This window comes from Sus scrofa, chromosome 17 (genome assembly GCF_000003025.6).
Source record: "Sus scrofa isolate TJ Tabasco breed Duroc chromosome 17, Sscrofa11.1, whole genome shotgun sequence".
NCBI lineage: Eukaryota > Metazoa > Chordata > Mammalia > Artiodactyla > Suidae > Sus > Sus scrofa.
The window spans coordinates 12,918,503-12,938,383 of NC_010459.5; the positions used below are offsets into that span (position 1 = coordinate 12,918,503).

The 19,881-nt window shown below is 41.8% G+C and overlaps 1 protein-coding gene across 6 annotated transcripts in view; it reads left to right on the forward strand.

The window, feature by feature from the left end:
• PSD3 (pleckstrin and Sec7 domain containing 3) overlaps positions 1-19,881 on the forward strand; it is a 621,434-nt gene that overhangs the window by 272,760 nt on the left and 328,793 nt on the right. For 4 of the 6 annotated variants that reach the window (XM_021077991.1, XM_021077990.1, XM_021077989.1 and 1 more), the window contains one exon: positions 16,931-18,032. In XM_021077991.1, coding sequence (XP_020933650.1) covers positions 16,931-18,032 — 1,102 coding nt within the window. Of the gene's footprint in view, positions 1-1,084; positions 2,557-2,590; positions 2,857-16,930; positions 18,033-19,881 lie in introns of those variants that run through there. The other 2 variants (XM_013985029.2, XM_013985028.2) reach the window with 2 other exon arrangements.

Here is a 19,881-nt window from a genome sequence, read left to right on the forward strand (position 1 = left end):
TTACATGTACTTTTATTTATAAAATCTTAAATTTTAATGAAAAAGTACATGTTATAAATGCAGCTTCTTTGGTACAATCTGTCAGTGATATTTCCAGAAAAACAAGTTATATTTTACAGAAGAGCTATAAATGGAATATGGGTTAGTAAATTTTTTAATGGTTCCCTTGTCTGAATAGTATTGATATTGTCTGTTTTTCAAGGATAATGGCGGTTTTATTAGATGACATTTCAGAAACAAAATAAAACCAACCAGTGGAGGACTTCATGATGGCACGGTCAGCCTGGGTGTGGACTCAGGTGCTGTTAATGTATGTGTATTTTTAAGAGATGAGAGACTACAGAATATGTAGGAAATTTATTTTCGAGCTTTACTTTTTAAAATGGTAAATTTTAGGATGTCAGTCAAAGAGAGTGTAAATTAAAGCTTAATATGGAATGCTAGACATTTGGAAATGAGATGTTTGTGTGGTCAAAACAGATTTATTTCCTCATAGTTGCTGGTAGTTGCATTTAAGGGCATTGCCCTAGTTGATGGCCTTTATCATAGTGTCATTTTATTAAGTACCCTCATCCATGCCCTTGAGTTTCTTCCCCTCCTGAGGAGCTTTCTTGGAAAGCATGCCCAACAACTTCAGCTTACATCTCGCAGGGAAATTGGTGATTCATGGATTGGTTAATGTCTGTATGATGCCAGCAAAGATCGTCCTTTCTGCTTTTCCCACCAACTCTGGAAAAATTGCAGCTCTTCTTGGAGAGGTTTTTGAAAAGGGAGGAAGCTGGCAGTTGAGGGTAAAAAATGTGATCGTACTACTGAAAATAATGGCGGTTGTAGCTACAATAATAATAATTAACCTTGTGCTTTTATTGTATTATTAGTTGTGGGTATGAGTACTTTATGTATTTATATGAACAGCATATGGAATTCCCAGGCTAGGGGTTGAATCAGAGCTGTAGCTGCTGGCCTATGTCACAGCAACAGCAACATGGGATCCAAGCCGAGTCTGTGACCTACACCATAGCTTACCGTGACTCTGGATCCCTGACCCACTGAGCAAGGCAAGGGATCGAACCCATGTCCTCATGGATACTAGTTGGATTCGTTTCCCTCTGCCACAATGGGAATTCCCCAGCCGTGCTTTTATATTGCTCTGTAACTTAAAAATCTGTAGCTCAGAAGTAAGGAAACTAAAGGTGAGGGATTTAAAGCCATTAGTCCAGGGTCTCTGGAGCTCTAGAGAGGTCTCTGGGTCTCTGGAGCACTTCTTCTGTGGTGCCATTTTCACTATCTCCAGATGCAAATTTTCTCTAACTTAATTCTCTTACATTTGGGCCAGTCTTTTTGTGAGGTAGTAGTTTTTGGCTTGCTGTGGTTCCAAATCTTGACAATTATATTCTTCCTTTGGAATTCTTTGACTTAACAAGGAAGTCCCTGGAAGGCAGTGTAGTTTTGGGGACCAAGAGGGGTACTTTTTGCCTTCGTGCCTGTGTTTGAATCCTGGCTGTGCAGTTTGGTCTTGCAGGTCACGTGCTTCTTGTGTTCCAGCAGTCTTATTTCTTAAAATGGGCTAATATTAGTGGCTGTCCCACCGGCTACTGGTAGGATTGATAAGTTAATATAAAGCTGCTTAGTGTGGTGCCTGGCGCATAGTAAGCGTTTTATAAACATTTTCTGTTCTGGTTATATTACTTATCAGAATTGTATACTTCAAATTACTCAAAAGTATATTCAACCCATTATCTTGCACCTCAGTGTGTTTGGAATGATTGAAAATAATTCTCAATTGCTTTGTATTGTGGTACTTTGCTTTTTATACTGGTTGGAATATTAAGATTATAAGGTCTTCTGATGAGATATTTTTAATGTTTGAATTAACCTCCATTACGAAGCCTAAGGACAAATATATTACATTATGCTATTCATATTGTACTATTTTTCACCTCACTTTTCTGATCTACAAAACTGTTAGTTTTTGTGTTTAGTATTTTTATCTCAGTCGTGTTGAAGCATACTGCATGCATCTAAGGTACCGTCAGCGATGTAAAAGTTTATGTCATCATATCTAAAACTGGATGTTATATCTTTGAATTTTTGCATGTCACATTTTTCCAGTAGTATCAGTTACCCATTAAATATGAATTTAATTGCAAGAACGGTAATGCAGTCGTCAGTGAAATGACTTTAGCTGGCAGCATCTTTCAGCAGTGAACTGAGGATCTGGAAAGCAGAATAAAATCCCCCCACTGCAGTTGTTCGGCATCACACTTGCTTTTGCCTTTTCTGTTTAAATAACACAAGAGTTAAGTCCTTTTACAGGGAAGCCATCCATCTGCTTTCACATGTGTCCTTCTCGCATCATAGAAAATGCTGCATAATACTGAGCTGACAGCCCCACCTCTGATGTCACCCGGGATGGTACGGTCCTCTCGGAGCCTTTGCTGGGTTCCTGCTGCTGTGCTGGGGAAATGGTTACATTAAAGCTCACTCTCGTCATCCCAATTATCTCCCTGGAAGTAGTTTCACAAATCTAGAAAAGCCCTACGGTGGTTGTTTTCGGTAAGCTACCAAGGTAGAGAGCGCAGAGGCAGGCGTGAGCAGGCTGCGGAGCCTTTGTGAGGGAGAGGCAGCAGCTCTCGGCCAGGGTGCCGCTCTCAGAGCGCTCCCCCTGACATCGCCCTGTGCAGTGCGGGCCAGAGGGCTGCCAGGAAATTTGAAACTCAATTGCTTCCAGTTGATTAGGACGGCAGATTTTGAATTAGCCAGCTTCTTTTCTAGCAAACTTTTCTCGAGCATTAAGCTGATGAACTGGGCATTTTCTATGATCAATGGGTAACTGCTGGAGCTACAGTAATCTCTGTGAGTAACCTCTATTTGTAGGTCTGTGCAGGCAAATATATTTTTATAGCTATCTCTTGTAAAATGCTGCTGTACCATGATCCGTCTGTATTCATGACTGCTTTTGCTTACTAGCCTTGTCTTTTGACCATCCCAGTAGGAGGCTCCTGGGGCTAGATGAGGTTTTGCTGAATCCTGATTAGAGAAGCACATATTGCATTTATTCTGGGGTGCCCACGCCAACCGTTCTTTATTTCCCCAGCCACCAGAAAGATGCCAGCTGCCCTCCCAGTGCTTTCCCCCAGTCCCTTCCCTGGCTTTAACCTGAAATGTTTATTTTAGCATCTGACATTCGATTTCTCAGAATTTTTATTTTTAATTAGAAAGCAGAATATTGTTCTTACCTGTAATTTTATTCCTTTCATTGTGGTGGTGTGGTTCAAACAGCTTTCCTGGGAACACAGAATTCTATCATCCTATTTCTGCTTCCTGTTTTTGATGTATTATATGGAAAGAGGAAAACGGCTACCCCTTATAGTTTTGGAAAGACATCATATTGTGGCGCTGGATGGGAATAGGGGAGGAGTTTCTCTTAAAGAGCTCTGCCTTCTCTCTCCTGAGCCTGAGGCATGGTTGTGCCTGAGCGCCTGGGGTGGAGGGGTTGCTGCAGGGCAGCACCAGAGACCCCTGAAGGCCCTCTCTACTGGAGGTTTATCTTTCCTCATTTTACACACGGGGGGTGTGTTTTACTTGTTTATCCAAAGTGTCACTTTTAGAGTAATTCAAGATTTATTTCTCACCAGGGAACTTGACTTCTGTTAACATTTGCATTTTCAGATATACTTGGAATTATCACTCATGTCAATTTTCAGCTTGAATTCTTAGCAAAACTGTGGGTGTCTTATTGAGCATGAAAACTGCTGAATGCAGATATGGATCAGCTGAGGCTTAGGACAGACTGGAGGCTGAGTGGAGCTGCTGTCTCCACTGCACCGAACATCTGTCTTGTCACCCAGCAGTTTAGGGAAGTCCACAGCTGTACCTGCTCATCACTGCTAAGAACTCCAGCTGCCTGGCACTTGCGGTTTTTACCTATTTACTTCTTCTTAATATAAAAAAATTTTTGGCCATGGTGTACAGTGGCCTGATGTGATTTTTTTTTTAAAAGTACTGTATAGTATTTTTGAATTTCATGTTTTTAAGTATTAAATTCCTTTAATATTAATTTCAATCTTAAAATATGAAAATAGTTAATAAAATAGCTTATGTAAGACTTTATATTAATTCTACCATATCTATGTTAACTTTAGCAGAAGAGAGCCAACTATAAACAGGACTGGAGTTTAAAATTTATTTGCTTTTAAAAACAAAATGAAAAGTGGAAAAATTTTAAAATTGGGTGTTTCGGAGGGTAGAATGGTGGTGACCAGGGACCATGACGGTGGGGAAAACGGAGAGATGTTGGTCAAAGGGTGCAAATTCCAGTTATAAGATGCAAAGGTTCTGGGGCTCTAACGTATGTGCAGCGTGGTGGTGATAGTTAATGCTGTTGTAAGATACACTTTGAAGCTGCTGAGGGTGGATCTTAAATGTTGTCACCACAAGAAAGAAGTGGCAGTTACGAGGTGTGATGGAGCTGTTGGTAAAAGCGATAGTGGTGATCATTTTTTCAGTCTGTATGTACATCAGATCAATACACTGTACACCCTAAGCCTGCACAAAGGTGTACATCAGTTATATCTCAGTAAAGCTGAAAAAAATCAAACATAAAATTGGGTTTTTGGAAGCGTGGATTCCTAAACAGGAAGAAGGAGAAAAGGCAGAGGATGGATGAAATCAGAGGAGCAACCATGAGCAGCAGCGATGAGGCTGGAAGGGGAAGCGCCAGGTATGGGCATCAGAAGAGACAGAAGTTACAGGAGTGGGAGCTACGTGAAAGTGGAGAAAAGGAAACCAGTTTTAAAAACACGGCAGTGTAAAGGTAGACCTTAACGCAGCTCTACAGCGTAGTTTCTCCTCGGTCAGGGTGAGGCATGCCAGTGTACTGCTCTGCTCTCCTGTCACCTCCTGTGTGCCAGTCACTCCCAGCTCCCAGAGCTCCCTCTGCAGCTTCCTCCCACTTCCCGAGAGATTCGGATTGAATGAGAAAAATTGGGTTCTGAGTCCTGAGTATGTGAACTTTAGTTTGTGGTGAGCACAGCTGTAACGATGAATTGCTTGCAGAGAGAGCGTCCAATTAATGAAACAGTCTCTACTCGTGTGCATGTGCTGATAGCTCGTGTGGGATGGGGCAGGCCTTTTCCTGGTTTTGCAGCATATAAATACCTTAAAAATCTGTGCTTTGAGAGAGTTGTTAGTAACAAGACAGTAGCCAGCATCCTTACCTATGTACCTTCTCTAAAATGTGACTCTTACTAGGTTGAAGGTAGTGCCCTTAAATTACTTATTTACTAAATTCTCATTACTTATACTCATTTTCTGTCATTTTTAAAATCATACTAAGTATATTTTCTCTTGCTTAGTAAAATAGGTTAGATTTTTCTTTCTTTTTTTTTTTCTAAAATACAGCTTCTCCTATTGCATTACAAATTGAAACCATCACTGTGTTACTGGAGCATATAAATAAATAGCTTAAAAATCTGTATTTTGAGAGAGTAAATGAGTAATTTAAGTACATTATCTTTACCCTAATTAAGAGTCGCATTTTGGAGAAGGTACGTAGTTGAGGATGGCTAGGTTAGCCATGATTTATAAAGGAGTGAAAATCTGTTGAACTTGTAGTTACAGAAAATAGATTCTAGACCCTTAGTGCTCTATTGAAAGTGCCACGTGAGAGTGAATTGTCCATGCATTTTTATTTTATGAGTGATAAGTCCAGTAATATGAATATGAAAAGTCTGGGAATATATCCCAGTCAGTTGTGGTTTTTTTTTTGTTTGTTTGTTTGTTTAGGGCCACACCCATGGCATATGGAAGTTCCCAGGCTAGGGTTGAATGGAGCTGCAGCTGCAGACCCACACCACAGCCACGGCAATGCTGGATCTGAGCTTGCATCTGCAACCCACACCACAGCTCACGACAATGCTGGATCCTTTAACCCACTGAGTGAGGCCAGGGATTGAACCCGTGTTCTCGTGGATACTAGTTGGATTCGTTATTGATGAGCCACAGCAGGAACTCCCTATCCCAGTTTTTAAAAATAGAAAAGCCTTATCTTTCCCTCAGCTTCTTTCTTTTAAGCTCCAGTGTGGTTTCTTTAAGGCTCTGTACAGATGTTAATGTACAGGCATCTGCTGATGCTCAGTTTTACATTTGCAGTTATTTTAGGACTTTACATTCTTTTGCAGAAGGTAGAGTCATTGGCCGTTCATTGTGGGAGAGAAGTTCCCTGTGAGCTATAAACTAAAGATGAGGTCCCATCACAGTAGAGATGGTTTTCTTCTTCTGCTGAAAGGATCCCAGGTCAGTTGGAAGGCAAACCCAGACCAGGATACACAAGCCTTTCTCCCGGTGGGACGGAGAGACTGAGTGTTTTCTTTACTTGTCTACTTCATTGGATGCTTGGACCTTTCAGCTAGAGGCAGGAGCTCTTGAGATCATCCTTTTAGAGTAAAAAAAAAAAGCAGCCATCTGAATGCAGTTAGAACAATGTCTAGATATTGTTGTGTTTCTCTGGAGAAGTGCTTCTTATACTTTAATGTGTATAAAATCACCTGGGGCTCTTTCAGAAAGATAGATTCTGATTAGGAAGGTCTTGGTAGTACCTGAGGCTGCATTTTTAGCAGGTTCCTGGGTGACACCTATGCTGCTGTCCCCCAGCCACACTTTAAATAGGAACGTTCTAGTGTAGTGCTTTCAGATGGACTTTTCTGAAAAGAGCGTGGAAAATACTCCATCTCTGGTGCTGTGTAGTAGCCACTAGCTACATTTGGGATCGAGCACTGGATTTTCAATATTATTAAATTTTAATTAACTTAAATGTAAATAGTTATATGTGGCTATGGCTACCATGTTGGACAGTACAGCATTTAGAGACCAAGACAATTGAGAAAGTTATGTTAAGTGATAATAGCCCATGTAGGATCATGGTGAATTCTAGAACTGTGGCCAAGATTGTCCCCAGTTACCAGTACCTAAAGCTTGTCTGCAGTAGGCAGTGTGTGCAGATGGATTGCAAGCTCCTTGATGGCAAGAGCCCCACTGGCCTTGCTTGTTGCTCTGTTCTCCAGTGCTCAGCACATACTTGGTATGCAATAGATGTTGGCTACCCAAGTGGAAGAATTGGGTAGTTCTCAAGTTGGGAAGGACGCCCATGTTCCCAGCATTCTGTGCAGCTTGTACTTGATGTGGAGACAGAACTTGAGTGGCACTGACATGCAGTGTTTTGCTTGTGCTTTAGGAGGCTTCTTTTTGTTTCTCTTCTGAGGTTCTGTTAAATGGGTTCCTTTTGGTTATAGGATAGTCTTCATTTTTTTGTTGAACCAACAAATGTATCTGTTTTGCTCTGTAGAATGTTATTCTAGGCTCTGGGGATAAAGGATCAGAGTTCTTGTCTTTTGGAGTTATATTCTAGGGGCAACAAAACAAGACAAAACAAACAAAAACCTTTTCCTAAAAACCACTGGGCCCAGGTCCTAGGAAATGTGTGTGTGATTTTTGATTGTGGTTGCAGGGTCATGGCTGCCATACTCTCTTGGGAAACCCACATCCAGGTGGCTAGAATCCTCATGATAAACTATTTAGCTGCCTTAGACTTGCTAAATAGTTCTTTTTCTTCTTCTTTTTATCTTTCAACCATTTTCTTTTAAGGAGTTTGCTACCCAGAATGGAAGGAAATCCATTTCATTTACTGATCCTCAAGTAGGACCATTCTTAGAATGGCCATTGTCTTCCTGAAGCGCATCCTATAGAGCAGGCTCATTTTGCCATGATGTCAAGAATTTTTTTTTGGTATTTTTAGGGCCACCTATGGAGGTTCCCAGACTAGGGGTTGAATCAGAGCTGCAGCTGTCAGCCTATGCCATAACCACAGCAACACCAGATCCAAGCCGCATCTGGGACCTACACCACAGCTCAGGGCAACACCAGATCCTTAACCCACTGAGCAAAGCCAGGGGTCAGACCTGCAACCTCATGGTTCCTAGTCAGATTGGTTTCTGCTGTGCCATGACAGGAACTCCCAGATCGCCTCATTTTTAAGTCAGATTTTTCTCTATTAAGTTGTGTGAATTCTTTATATATTTTAGATATAACCCTTTATCAGAAAAATGATTTGCATTTATTCTCATTTAGTAGGTTGCCTTCTCATTTTGTTGATGATTTCCTTGGCTGTGCAAAAGCTTTTCATTTTGATGTAAAAGAAATTTTTTTTCTATTCCATTTCATTTTATTATAGTCCTATATCTGGGTTCCAGAAATAGTTGGCTATTTAATATACAACCCAAAGCACTCCTGAAATTGACCTTGTTAACATTCAATTGTATCTCATTTCTTTCTCAATACCTTAAAATCAAAAGAAAAAATATCGTAAAAAATCAGTAGTGGAGTTCCCGTTGTGGCGCAGCAGAAACAAATCTGACTAGTATTCATAAGGATGCAGGTTGATCCCTGGCCTCTGCTCAGTGGGTCGGGGATCCAGCGTTGCTATGAACTTGGTTTAGGTTGCAGTTGTGGCTTGGATCTGGCATTGCTGTGGCTGTGGTGTAGGCCGGCAGCTGTAGCTTAGATTGGCCCCCTAGACTGGGAACTTCGATATGCCATGGGTGAGGTGTTTAAAAAAAAAGGCGGGGGGGGGGGAGAAAAAAAAATCAGTGGTTTTGTGAAGACACACCAGGAAACAGTTTGTTTGGAATCTGAGCAAATACACAAGCAGCAGATACACTTCCTGGTAGAAAAGAATGGACTCCTAAGGGAATACAAATAGATTCCCCTCCCCCCCAAAGTATTTCACGAGTGTGAAAAACTTTTCTCTCTCCCCTCCCTTCCCTCCCACACACTTTACACTACATTTTAATTTCTTTAAGGGGGGAAAATAAATGCGGAAAAGCTATAACTCTTACTAATTCAGATTCTACTAGTGTGTGGTTTATATTTAAGTAAGTGCTATATTTAGGTAAATTCTGTTTTTAATACTTAGCAAATCCCATTGTCACAGATAGACCGGATTTGGGCAGGACTAATTCAGTAGGCCTTTCTGAAGGAGAGCTAGGTATTTCAGTTTTCAGCTGGATTTTTAGTAATAGATGTAGACTGACAGAAGGCAAAGGCAGAGCTTTAGCAAGTGAGGTCTAAGTGCCCACAGCAGGGCTTTGTGAGAGCCTTGAGATGAGAGAGGGCGGGACAGAGGCGGGGAGGTGTTCACCCTCTCCCTGCACTGTTGCCTGCAGCCTGAGATGTTGGTCTGTTTGTTCTTGTACTTTTTCTTTTCACATGTGGCCAGTATGAGCTTGCTAACATGCTAAACAGACTTCATGCTCTGGCAGTGTTTAGTTTTGAATTTCCTGCGTTCAGGAATAAATGCTGAATGAATTTTGGAAGTGATGCTCATATAATGGGGAGTCTCATTGGCTTTGCTTTATTTATTTATTTATCTATTTATTTTTGCTTTTTAGGGCCTCACCTGGCATATGGAGTTCCCAGGCTAGGGGTCCAATCGGAGCTACAGCTGCCGACCTACACCGCAGCCACAGCAACGAGGGATCTGAGCTGCATCTTCAACCTGCGCCACAGCTCATGGCAATGCCAGATCCTTAACTCGCTAAGCAAGGCCAGGGATCGAACCCGCAACCTAGTTGGATTTGCTTCTGCTACCCCACGACAGGAACTCCAATGGCTTTGCTTTAAAAGGGAGGAGAAAAAAAAATCTTAAAGTAAAAGAGGAATTTGGTCTTTCTTTAAATCACCTTCGCATTAATAGTTCTTTTATAAGTAAGGAATAAACCCGAAATTCTAAATAAGAAGGTCAACATCAACATTTTATGAAGTTTTATTTATTGTTAAAGATGGTTCAAGTGCTGACAAGAAATGCAAACAGCAAAAATAATCTGCTCTTGCATTCTAACTAAGGGGTGCCTTATTTGAAAGGAAACATTTGATGTTTGCTGAATTCCGTGACAGGTGCTCTAATCAAGAGCCACATGACATTTAAGGCTGTCTCTACCCAGAACCTACACCTAGAAGAGTTTTGCATTTATTTTTTATTGCTTTTTAGGGCCGCACCCATGGTGTATGGAAGTTCCCAGGCTACGGGTCAAGTCTGAACTGCAGCTGCTGGCCTACGCCAGAGCCACAGCAACTCGGGATCTGAGCCTCATCTGCAGCCTACAGCACAGCCTACGGCAATGCCGGATCCCCAACCCACTAAGTGAGTCCAGGGATCAAACCTGCATCCTTATGGATACTAGCCGGATTCTTTTCCGCTGAGCCATGATGGGAACTCCCTTTCATTATTATGTTTGGTAACATTGCCGCTGTTAGAAATGAGAGCCTGATAATTAAGATGCTTTTAGCTTTTACTAGGAATTTACTCTTAAGAAACAAAAGACCAGGAATCTAGTTCTGACTTTTAATCTCCTAAAATGCCTTACTAAATAAACATCATTTCGTTGACCGTGGTCATGTCATTCAGCCTCTCAGAACATTTATTTCCCCTATTCTATGGCAGCCCTGATTAGACTGCTATTTACTGGAATAGTAAGCTTAGAGCAGAGCTGGTTTGACTGGGGAAGCAGCCTCCACGTGGGGCTGGGCCCTGCCCTCTCACTTTCGCTGTCTTTGAACAGATGCCAAGTTGTTGTATCAAAACGTCACTAGTGTTTGTTCACAATTGATGCAGGTATATCTTGATGAAAGTATTAGATATGGGGTGGAGAAATTATTTAATTTTTTTGATGTTCCTTTTCTTAGTTTGTGTTCACTTCTCTTTGGGCCAGTGTGTGCCAGTGTTTATTTTAGTGGTTGGTTTATAGATTGCAATTTACTTATTTATTTAATTTTTCATTTTTATGGCTGTACCTGAGGCATATGGAAGATCCCAGGCTCGGAGTCAAATCAGAGCTGTGGCTGCCAGCTTCACCACAGCCACAGCAATGTGGGATCCGAGCCATATCTGCAACCTATACCAGAGCTCACGGCAAACGCTGGAACCTTAACCCAGTGACCGAGGCCAGAGATTTAACCTGCATTCTCATAGACACTATGTTGGGTTATTAACCTGCTGAACCACAACAGAAACTACTATTAAAAAAATTTTTTTTTAGCGTCAATTTATTAAGCATATCTTCAAACTGAAGGGATTTGCCCAAGGTCATACAACTTAGAACTGGAATTAAATCCAAGTGTTTTTGATCCCAAAGGGCACATCCTTTTCACAAAATCCCACTGACTCACCGAATTATTTCCTTTATAGATGGAAATTTAAACTGCTAGAACAGAGTGGGCTCTTGAGTTTAACTTTTCTTCCTTTTACTGAATGGATTGCATAATAGCTTAAGTGTCAAATGTATGTATGACCTCCATGGTCACTATGGTCAGTTTTCTTAAAACACTTCAGGATAGGTTAAAAATGGTAGCCTTTTGAAGCTTAAAATATGAGCTAAAATCATGTTCATCTATTTCCTGTATATGTACTTGTAAGAGCTGCTGATTTGTTCCTGTTGTGGCTTAGCGGTAATAAGCCTGACTAGTACCTGTGAGGATGCGGGTTTGATCCCTGGCCTTGCTCAGTAGGTTAAGAATCCAGCGTTGGTGTGAGCTATGATGTAGGTTGCAGATGCAGTTTGGATCCTGAGTTGCTGTGGCTATGATTAAGGGAAGGCTTACTTAGGGGAGATAATAGTTAGATTTTGAAAGATGAAAATAATCTGATTATTGTAGAGATGGGAAGAAAAAGTATGCCATGTGCAGAAAAGAGATTGAGCAAAGGAATGAAAAGCTCAGAGTGTACGTAGAGTTAACTTGATTTTTGGTATACATTAGACCTTTACACAGTATTCATGTGCTGCCCCCTCCTTCAGTTAGAGAAGCAGTGATATAACACTTGTGAGAGTAGATGGGAGAAATAGGTGGATGTGCACCCTAACTCGTGGATGAAGGAATTTGGATTTTAATCTGTAGGTAGCACAAAACTATTAAACGCAACATACGTTTTTGTTTCAGGAAGATTATTGTATGTAAAATGAAATAGGAAATGAGGCTGGACATTGGATAACCATTTCAGAAGATTTTTAAATTTCAGAGAAAAGATTGAAGACACATACTAGGGTATCTCCCTTCCAGGAAAGGCAGAGGACAGGGGAGGGATGCAAAGCTTAGCAGAGGTGGAACAGACAAGCTCTGATTTTTATTTGTTGTGTCATGTTGGAAAGTACATCATGCCTTTGAGTCTGTTTTCTCACTAATTATAAGCTGAATTAATGCTTTGATTCCTCTGACTTTTGAAATTTTTATGTCCTATGATCCTCAACTTTTTGTAAAGGTATATTCTTAGATAAAAGCATTATAACATCTCTAGGAAATAGTTCTCAATGTGAACTAAGCACTTCTTTAACTATTTTAAGCTATTTTACTGTGTTAAAGAAAAAAACCCATCCTTGTGCATTGTTCATTTGTTTTCTTTCATTGCATTTTAACAGTAAATTTATAGCTTTTACACTACTGAAGAGATTAAAGTCCTCTAAGAGATTAAGGAAGAGAAAAACTGTTAGAGGTTTAAGAAGTATAAAATGGGAAAAATGTTTTTAAAATAGTGTAAAAAGGTGTTAACAAATGCCAATATAGAATACTTACCAATTCATTTCGTGAAGCCAACATTACTCTGTCACCAAAATCAGACAAAGATAACACAAGACAACTAGAGACCAATATTGTTTATGAATATAGGTGCAAAAGCACAAGAAAGCTGAATCTAGCAACATATAAAAAAGGATTATACACCATGACCAAGTGGGACTTATTCCAGAAATGCAACGTTGGTTCGGTATGTAAAAATCAGTTAATGTAAAGCACTGTGTTACTAGAATAAAAGACAAAACCCACATAATCTTAATTTACAGAGAAAAAAAAAGTTTGACAAAATTTGGCACCTTTTCATGATAAAAACACTTGACAGACTAGGAGTATAAGGAATATTCCTCTTCCTGATATAGGGCATTTGTGAAAAACCCACTTACTGGTGAAAGGCTTTCTCTTAAGATCTGGAACAAGACAAGGATGTCTCTCTTAACACTTCGGTTAAGCAGTGTACTGGAGGTTCTGGCCGGAGCAGTTGGGTAAGAAAAATAAATAAAAGCTATCTAGATAAAAAAGAAAAAAGTAAAACTATATCTACTCACAAACAGCATGATCTTATATATGGTAAATCCTAAGGAATCCACAAAAAAAGCTATTAGAACTGTTAAGTTCGGCAACCAGTTGTACTTCTATGTGCTAGCAGTGATTAACCTGAAAATGAAAAAAATGCTACTTATAATAGTTTCAAAAAGAAAATATTTAGGGGAATAAGTTTAACAAAAGTAATGTAAAACTTGTAAAAAATTGTTAAAAAGATGAACAATTAAATAAATGAAAAGTTGGCCTATAGTCATGGATCAAAAGATTTAATAGTCATATTGTTAAGATGCCATCGCTCTACAGATTCATCCCAGGCTCTACCAAAATTTCAGTTGTCCGGCAAGCTGATCCTAAAATTCACATGGGAAATGCAAGGGGTTCAGAGTATACTAAACAACTTGGAAAAGGAAGAACAAAGTAGAAGGAATTACAGTTACTGATTTAACTTCTGCAAAGCTACCATAATCAAGATGGTATTATACTGGCTGCTGGCTCAGTGGAATAGAATTTAGAGTCCAGTTATAAACCCTTGCGTTTATGATGAGTTGATTTCCTACAAAGGTATTAAGGCAGTTAAGTGGAGGAAGTAATAGTTTTTTCAACAAATAGTGCTGGGACAAGTGGATATCCGCATGTAGTGGAATGAAGTTGGATCTCTGCTTCACACCATATACAAAAATTAACTCAAAATGGATCGGACGTCTACATGTAATAGCTAACACGGTAAAACTCTTAAAAAAAAAAAAAACAGGAATGAATCTTTGTGACCTTGGACTAAACAAAGAAGTCTGTTGGATTTTCATCAAAATTATGGAAATTGTGTGTCAACTAAGGGAAAAAGACAACCCATAGAATGGGAGAAAATATTTGCAAAGTGTATATCTGATAAAGAACTTTGGTTCGGAATATATAAAGGACTCTTACAACTCGATCATAAAAAGAGAAGTAACCCAGTTATAAAATGGGCAAGGATTTGAATGCATATATCTCTAAAGAAGACATACAAATGGCCAACAAGCACATGACAAGATGCTCAGTATCATCAGTCACTAGGGAAATGTAAATCGAAACCGCAGTGAGACAGCACTTCACACCCACTAGGATGGCTATAATAAAAAATGTAGACAGTAATAGAACCCTCAGACTTTGCTGGGAGGAATGTAAAAAGGTACTGTTCTTTGGAAAACTGGCGGTTTCTCCAAACATAGAAATACCATGTGACCCAGAATCCACTCATAAATATATACCCAAGAGAACTGAAAATAAATGTAGACATAAAAACTTGGCATAACATTGTAAATCAACTATATTTTAATTTTTTAAGAAATGTGAAATAAAAAAATAAAAAATCCTGGGAATTCCTGTTGTGGCCCATCGGGTTATGAACCTGACTAGTGCCTATCAGGATTCAGGTTTGATCCCTGGCCTCACTCAGTGGCTTAAGGATTCGCAGTTGCTCTGAGCTGTGCCATATGTAGGTCACTGGTGTAGCTTGGATCCTGCATTGCCATAGCTGTGGCTGTGCCGTACACTGGCAGTTGCCATTCCGATTCGACTCCTAGCCTGGGAACTTCCATATGTCACAGGTGCCGCCCTAAGGAGCAAAACAAAAGCAAAAAACCCAAAAAGCTTCTATATAGATGTTCATTATTCGTAATAGCCAAAATGTGGAAATAACACAAATATCCATCAGTTGATGAATGGAAAGAAATGGGTGCATCCATACAATGGAATATTATTTCACAATAAAAAGAAGAGAAGATCTGATACATGGTACAGTGTGGATAAACCTTGAAAACATTGTGCTATGTGAAATTAGAAGCAAAATGCCACAAATTGTGTGATTCTCTAGCTATGAAATAGATGACACAAATCCATAGAGACAGAAAGTAGTTTGGTAGTTGTAGGGGCTGGGGACACAGGGCAGTGGGGAGTGTTGGCTAATGGACATGGGGTTTTTGGTGGTGGGGGGTGAGGAAAATGTTCTGGAATTAGATAGCAGTGGTGGTTGTACAATTTTGTGTTTGTATTAACCAGTGAATCTTGGAGTTCCCTTGTGGCACAGTGAGTTAAAAGATCTGGGTTGCACTGCTGTGACTCAGTTTGCTGCTGGTGTGGGTTTCATCTCTGGCCCCAGAACTTCTGCATGCCACAAGTGCGGCCAGAAAACAAAAACAAAAAACCACTGAGTCTTAAAAGGGAGAACAATTAAAAGTCCTATCATGTTCTGAAAATTTTAAGTGTCATTATGCCACAGGAGGAGGATCTTTACTGGTTTTAACTGTCTTCCTTTTCAGAACGGAGAATCTGAGAAGTTGCTTCCTCAGATTTCAGAGAGCCACATCCTTCTCCCTCTGCCTTATGAAAGCGATGTTAGCAAACACTGCCATCAGAGTGGTCCTTCTTGGAGTCCATTAACACTGGTTCCAGTTTAATTTTAAAAATGTATTTCAAAGCATTTTTAAGATGCAAAATGAACTAGCACACACTCTTAGATGTGTCACTGTTTATCAGACTTTACGCACTGTGGAATACCAGTGGGTTAACTCACTTCCAAGTTACCTCATTTGGTACCTGCCTTGGAATCAAGTCTTTCGTGTCTTTTCATTGCCTGTGTTCAGACATTCACCAAATAGTTCACTGAACAGAAAGGTTGTAGCCGTACCAAAAATGACATGTCCCCTCTGTCATAAGGACACCGCATTTCCAGTGTAGATGAGGGGCTCCTCAGTACAAAGTAACCAAAACCAGGTTCACAGGAAAGTTGGATCCTGGGTGATATGGCTGTAACTGTGATATATAAGCCCTCATTTAAAAATTTTGTTCATTGGAATGTCTTCATAGTTCTGCCTGCCATTTTAATAAGAAAAGGATGTAAATTTGATCCAGTACAGTAGATCTTTATTAATTTTTTACTTTTCATAGATGAGGGTTCTGCATAAGATAACCATTTAAATTTTATGCAGTTTGGATCCTGGAAATTTTTTTTAAGAGTTTTATTTTTTTCTGCTATAGTTGATGTACAATGTTCTGTCAATTTCTGCTGTACAGCAAAGTGACCCAGCCATATATATATATATATACACACACACACATTCTTTTTCTCACATTATCCTCCATCATGTTCCATCACAAGTGACTAGATATAGTTCCCTGTGCTATACAGCAGGGTCTCATTGCTTGTCCACTCCAAAGGAAATCTTTCCTAACACATGAAGTTTCCTTTTCCATTTTGTCTTCACTCTCATTCCCCACAGAAATCCAACAGTGAAGGGGAAGCCTTCTGCTGAAAAACTGTTTACTGGCTTTAAATAGACTGTATCTTTTTTTCTGAGGCTCCATCTCAGAGATTGGCACTGCAGGGGTATTGTTGGCTGGATCATAAGGTATTTTTTGCTGTGCCCAATGTAAGTATTTCAGTTGCTCTTTGTTGAGTGGTATTTGGGAAGCGATACATATCCTTATTTTAATTTTTTTGCATTTGTAGCAACCGTGTTGCATGTGTGAGACTTTATCCAAAGCTGGGTTAAGTGGGGCATATGCCATCCGGTTGCCTCTGTCTGTGCAAAACCTTTGTGAGTACTCACGTAGGCTGAGTGCAGGGATCACGCAGGGTTACGAGAGGTACGTTGCAGAGGGCAGGGAAGGAGACATGGATGGGTCATGTGAGGTTGACTGAGTGCCTAATAGGTACGGATGTTTGCTAACACACACTGACACGTTGTTGTTCAGAACGAGTCATGTGTCCCTTCTGTTCTCTTTGTAGGTGATCATGGAGGAAGCACTTTACTCCCACCGAACGTCACGAATGAATTTCCGGAATATGGGACCATGGAGGAAAGTGGAGAAGGCCTAAGAGCCTCGCTGGACTTTGATGCCGAGCCTCTGCCGTGCCGCCCGCAGGGGCAGCAGGGGGTCCAGCTTCTTGCTGGCCACCCCCCTGGGCTTGTCAGTGTTACAGGAGGACCAAAAGATATCGGACAGGCCCCCTCTCAAAGTCACCTCAAGGAACAGAGTTTACAGCCCATTGACTCTCTCATTTCTGCTCTGAAAGCCACAGAAGCCAGAATAGCTTCAGGAACATTGCAGGCTACAAAGGTACAGGACAGAGATGCTCTTCCTGGTTTTTCAGGTCAGCAGGTGGAACAAGAGCCAGACACTGCCAGTCATAAAACACAGAGAGCTAACAAACCCTTCCCTGCTGGCCGAGAAAAGTCACCCAAAATACCTCTTTCGGCTGAAGTTACGACCGAAGACAGTATTTATTTGAGCATCCAGAAGGATCTGACTGCGCTGTTAACTGGAGAAGCTGAAGCAGAGCTTTCCCGTGCAGCTGCTAGAGGGCAGAAGGAGGCTGTCCTTGTGCGGGAGCCAGCTTGTCCAGCGTCTTTCGAGGGAGGTCTGGAGACCCATAGCTCAGCCAGTGGTGCCAGTTTGTTGAGAGAGAGGAGGTCTGATCAGGGGAGAGAGCACCCAGGGTGCGGTGGTCGAGGCAGCTCCTCAGGACACCAGGGCCATGTCAAACACGTGGGGTTTCAGGGAGTGGAAATACTGTGGACTGGAGGCGAGGGGAGAGAGACCCGGCTGCCTGTGGATGTTCCGACATCGAGGGAAAGGACAGCCCCTCCAGAAAGCACAGCCTTTTCCAAAGGGCCAGGCCGTCTTGTCTCACCGGCTGCTCAGTGTCATTCAGCTGGCTTACCCGAGAGTGTCTGGGATGATGCCCAGGGAGCTCCTTCAGAGGCACCGGCCACCGGCTCAGGGCCATTTCCCCCTGTGCCTCTTCTTGAGAGCGGTGAAGATGAGGTCTTCCTGAGGGAAAACAAGGAACATCTTGAGAAACCTGAACTGGAGAAAGACAGAGAAAGGTGAGCTCCATGGTGTCCTGCTGTCTGTGACGCCCGGTGTGTGCGCTTGGCGCTGAGAACTCCGTTTGCGATGTCTGGGCCCTTGTTGCCACAGGATGGAGGCATGACTGAGCTAGGCTGCTTCTCAGCTCCATGATGTCGCAGTGGCCTTGTTGTAGACAGTCCCCTAGGCAGCACCAGGGAAGCAGAGCTATCCATTTCTGATGTTTTGTTGTATTTGACAGGTTTCAAGTTCTCCAACATCAGGGTAACTAAAGTACCCCACGGTTATCTTTACTAATGCAGAAGTATTAGACTCTTCTGACATTCCCTGTACTTACTACATCCTAACTTGGGTATTTCTTCTGGGCGTGGCACCACTGCCTGCCTGCCTGCCTGCAGCCTCCATGTGTGTCGGAACCCAGACGCTGTGTGGGCTGATTCAGTTTTCTAGGTTTAGAGAGGAGAGCTGGAGGTCAGAGTTCAGTCGTGCCCCAGCATTCACACTGGAGTTCATATGACAGTCCGACATATGAACTTGGCATCATGGCATTTCCCCTTCTTTCCTGACGTTTCTAGATTCTGTACCAATTTAGAGCCTGGGGAATAGAAGCCATGCCTGTCCATCTTCACTGCCTTTGCCGTAGTCTGACTGTACAGTATTCCTTTGGGCAAAGTCATTTCAAATGTGTTCCTTCTTGTCTACTGTCTGCCCTCCATCTCTGAGGGGTCACTTGGGGAAATGTCTCTGTCCAGCCTGCAGGGTTTTGCTTATTTGGTGTAAGGAGATGCCTTTTCCCTCACAGTTAACTCACAGAGCCACGAAGAGCCGCTTTAGGATGGCTGTCAGGACTCCTTCCTTCTCCCGTCCCCAACACAGACTCCTCTCAAAAGTAGCCCTGACACGTGGCAGGTGGCTCAGAACTCATTCCCACTGGGGATGCCCTTCTGCTTTTGTGCAGATTATTAATTCATTCCTCCTGCCTCCTGCCCTTCCTGTACTCCACAGACGGTTTTCAGTTGTCTACCGAGTCCTTGTTCAGAATAGACATGGCCCATGGCCACTGACCTCATGGAGTTCACTGTTGCACATAAACACGTGAATAATCATGGGACCTCAGACGGTGCTGGGTTCCAGAAAGGAGGAGAGGGAAACCCACTGGAAGGAATAGTTTGAATGCAGCAGGGAGGCTGGTGCAGTTGATGGGCTGGGGAGGGTCTTTCTGGAGAAGTGATAAATAGGCCTGAGGGGTGAAGGGGGAGGGGACACACCAGGCAGAGGAGCTGCATATGGTGGGTGGGGGGGGACTGCTGTGTCGCCCAACCGGGGTGCTTCCTGAACTCTGCGAAACCAGGGCCTTGGCACATTGGAAGACATGAACTCTACTCCTGTGGCTGGAGCATCGAGGCCAGGGGTGGGAAATGTGTGAGCAGAGCTGGGGAGGGATTTCACCACTGGGCCCTCCTGTTGCACTGCGAGTGCCCTGCAGAGCCGTTAGGAGAAGAGTCACTGATACAAAGTAGGCCTTAAACAACAGAGACAACTGTGCTGTTGACTGAATCCTTGGCAGGCCTAGGAGTGTGTGTTACTTACCAGGTAGTTTTATTCCTGTCTGTTTTGTTCCCATTTATGGAATCTGAGGCTCAGAGAGGTTGAGTTGCCTGAACTGATAGAGTTAGTAGCGGGCACATCCAGATTCAGCTCCAGGTTTTTCTGTCTCTTTTCTGCTTCCTCTTTCTCTTACTGAGTTTAAAATTTTATTTAATTATCCTAATACTCATTTTTAGAAAATGCTGCATATTAATTAACACCCTACCCCTGTATATTCACTTGGAAGTTTTTTCCCCTAAGTTTTCAGTGTTTTGGTTG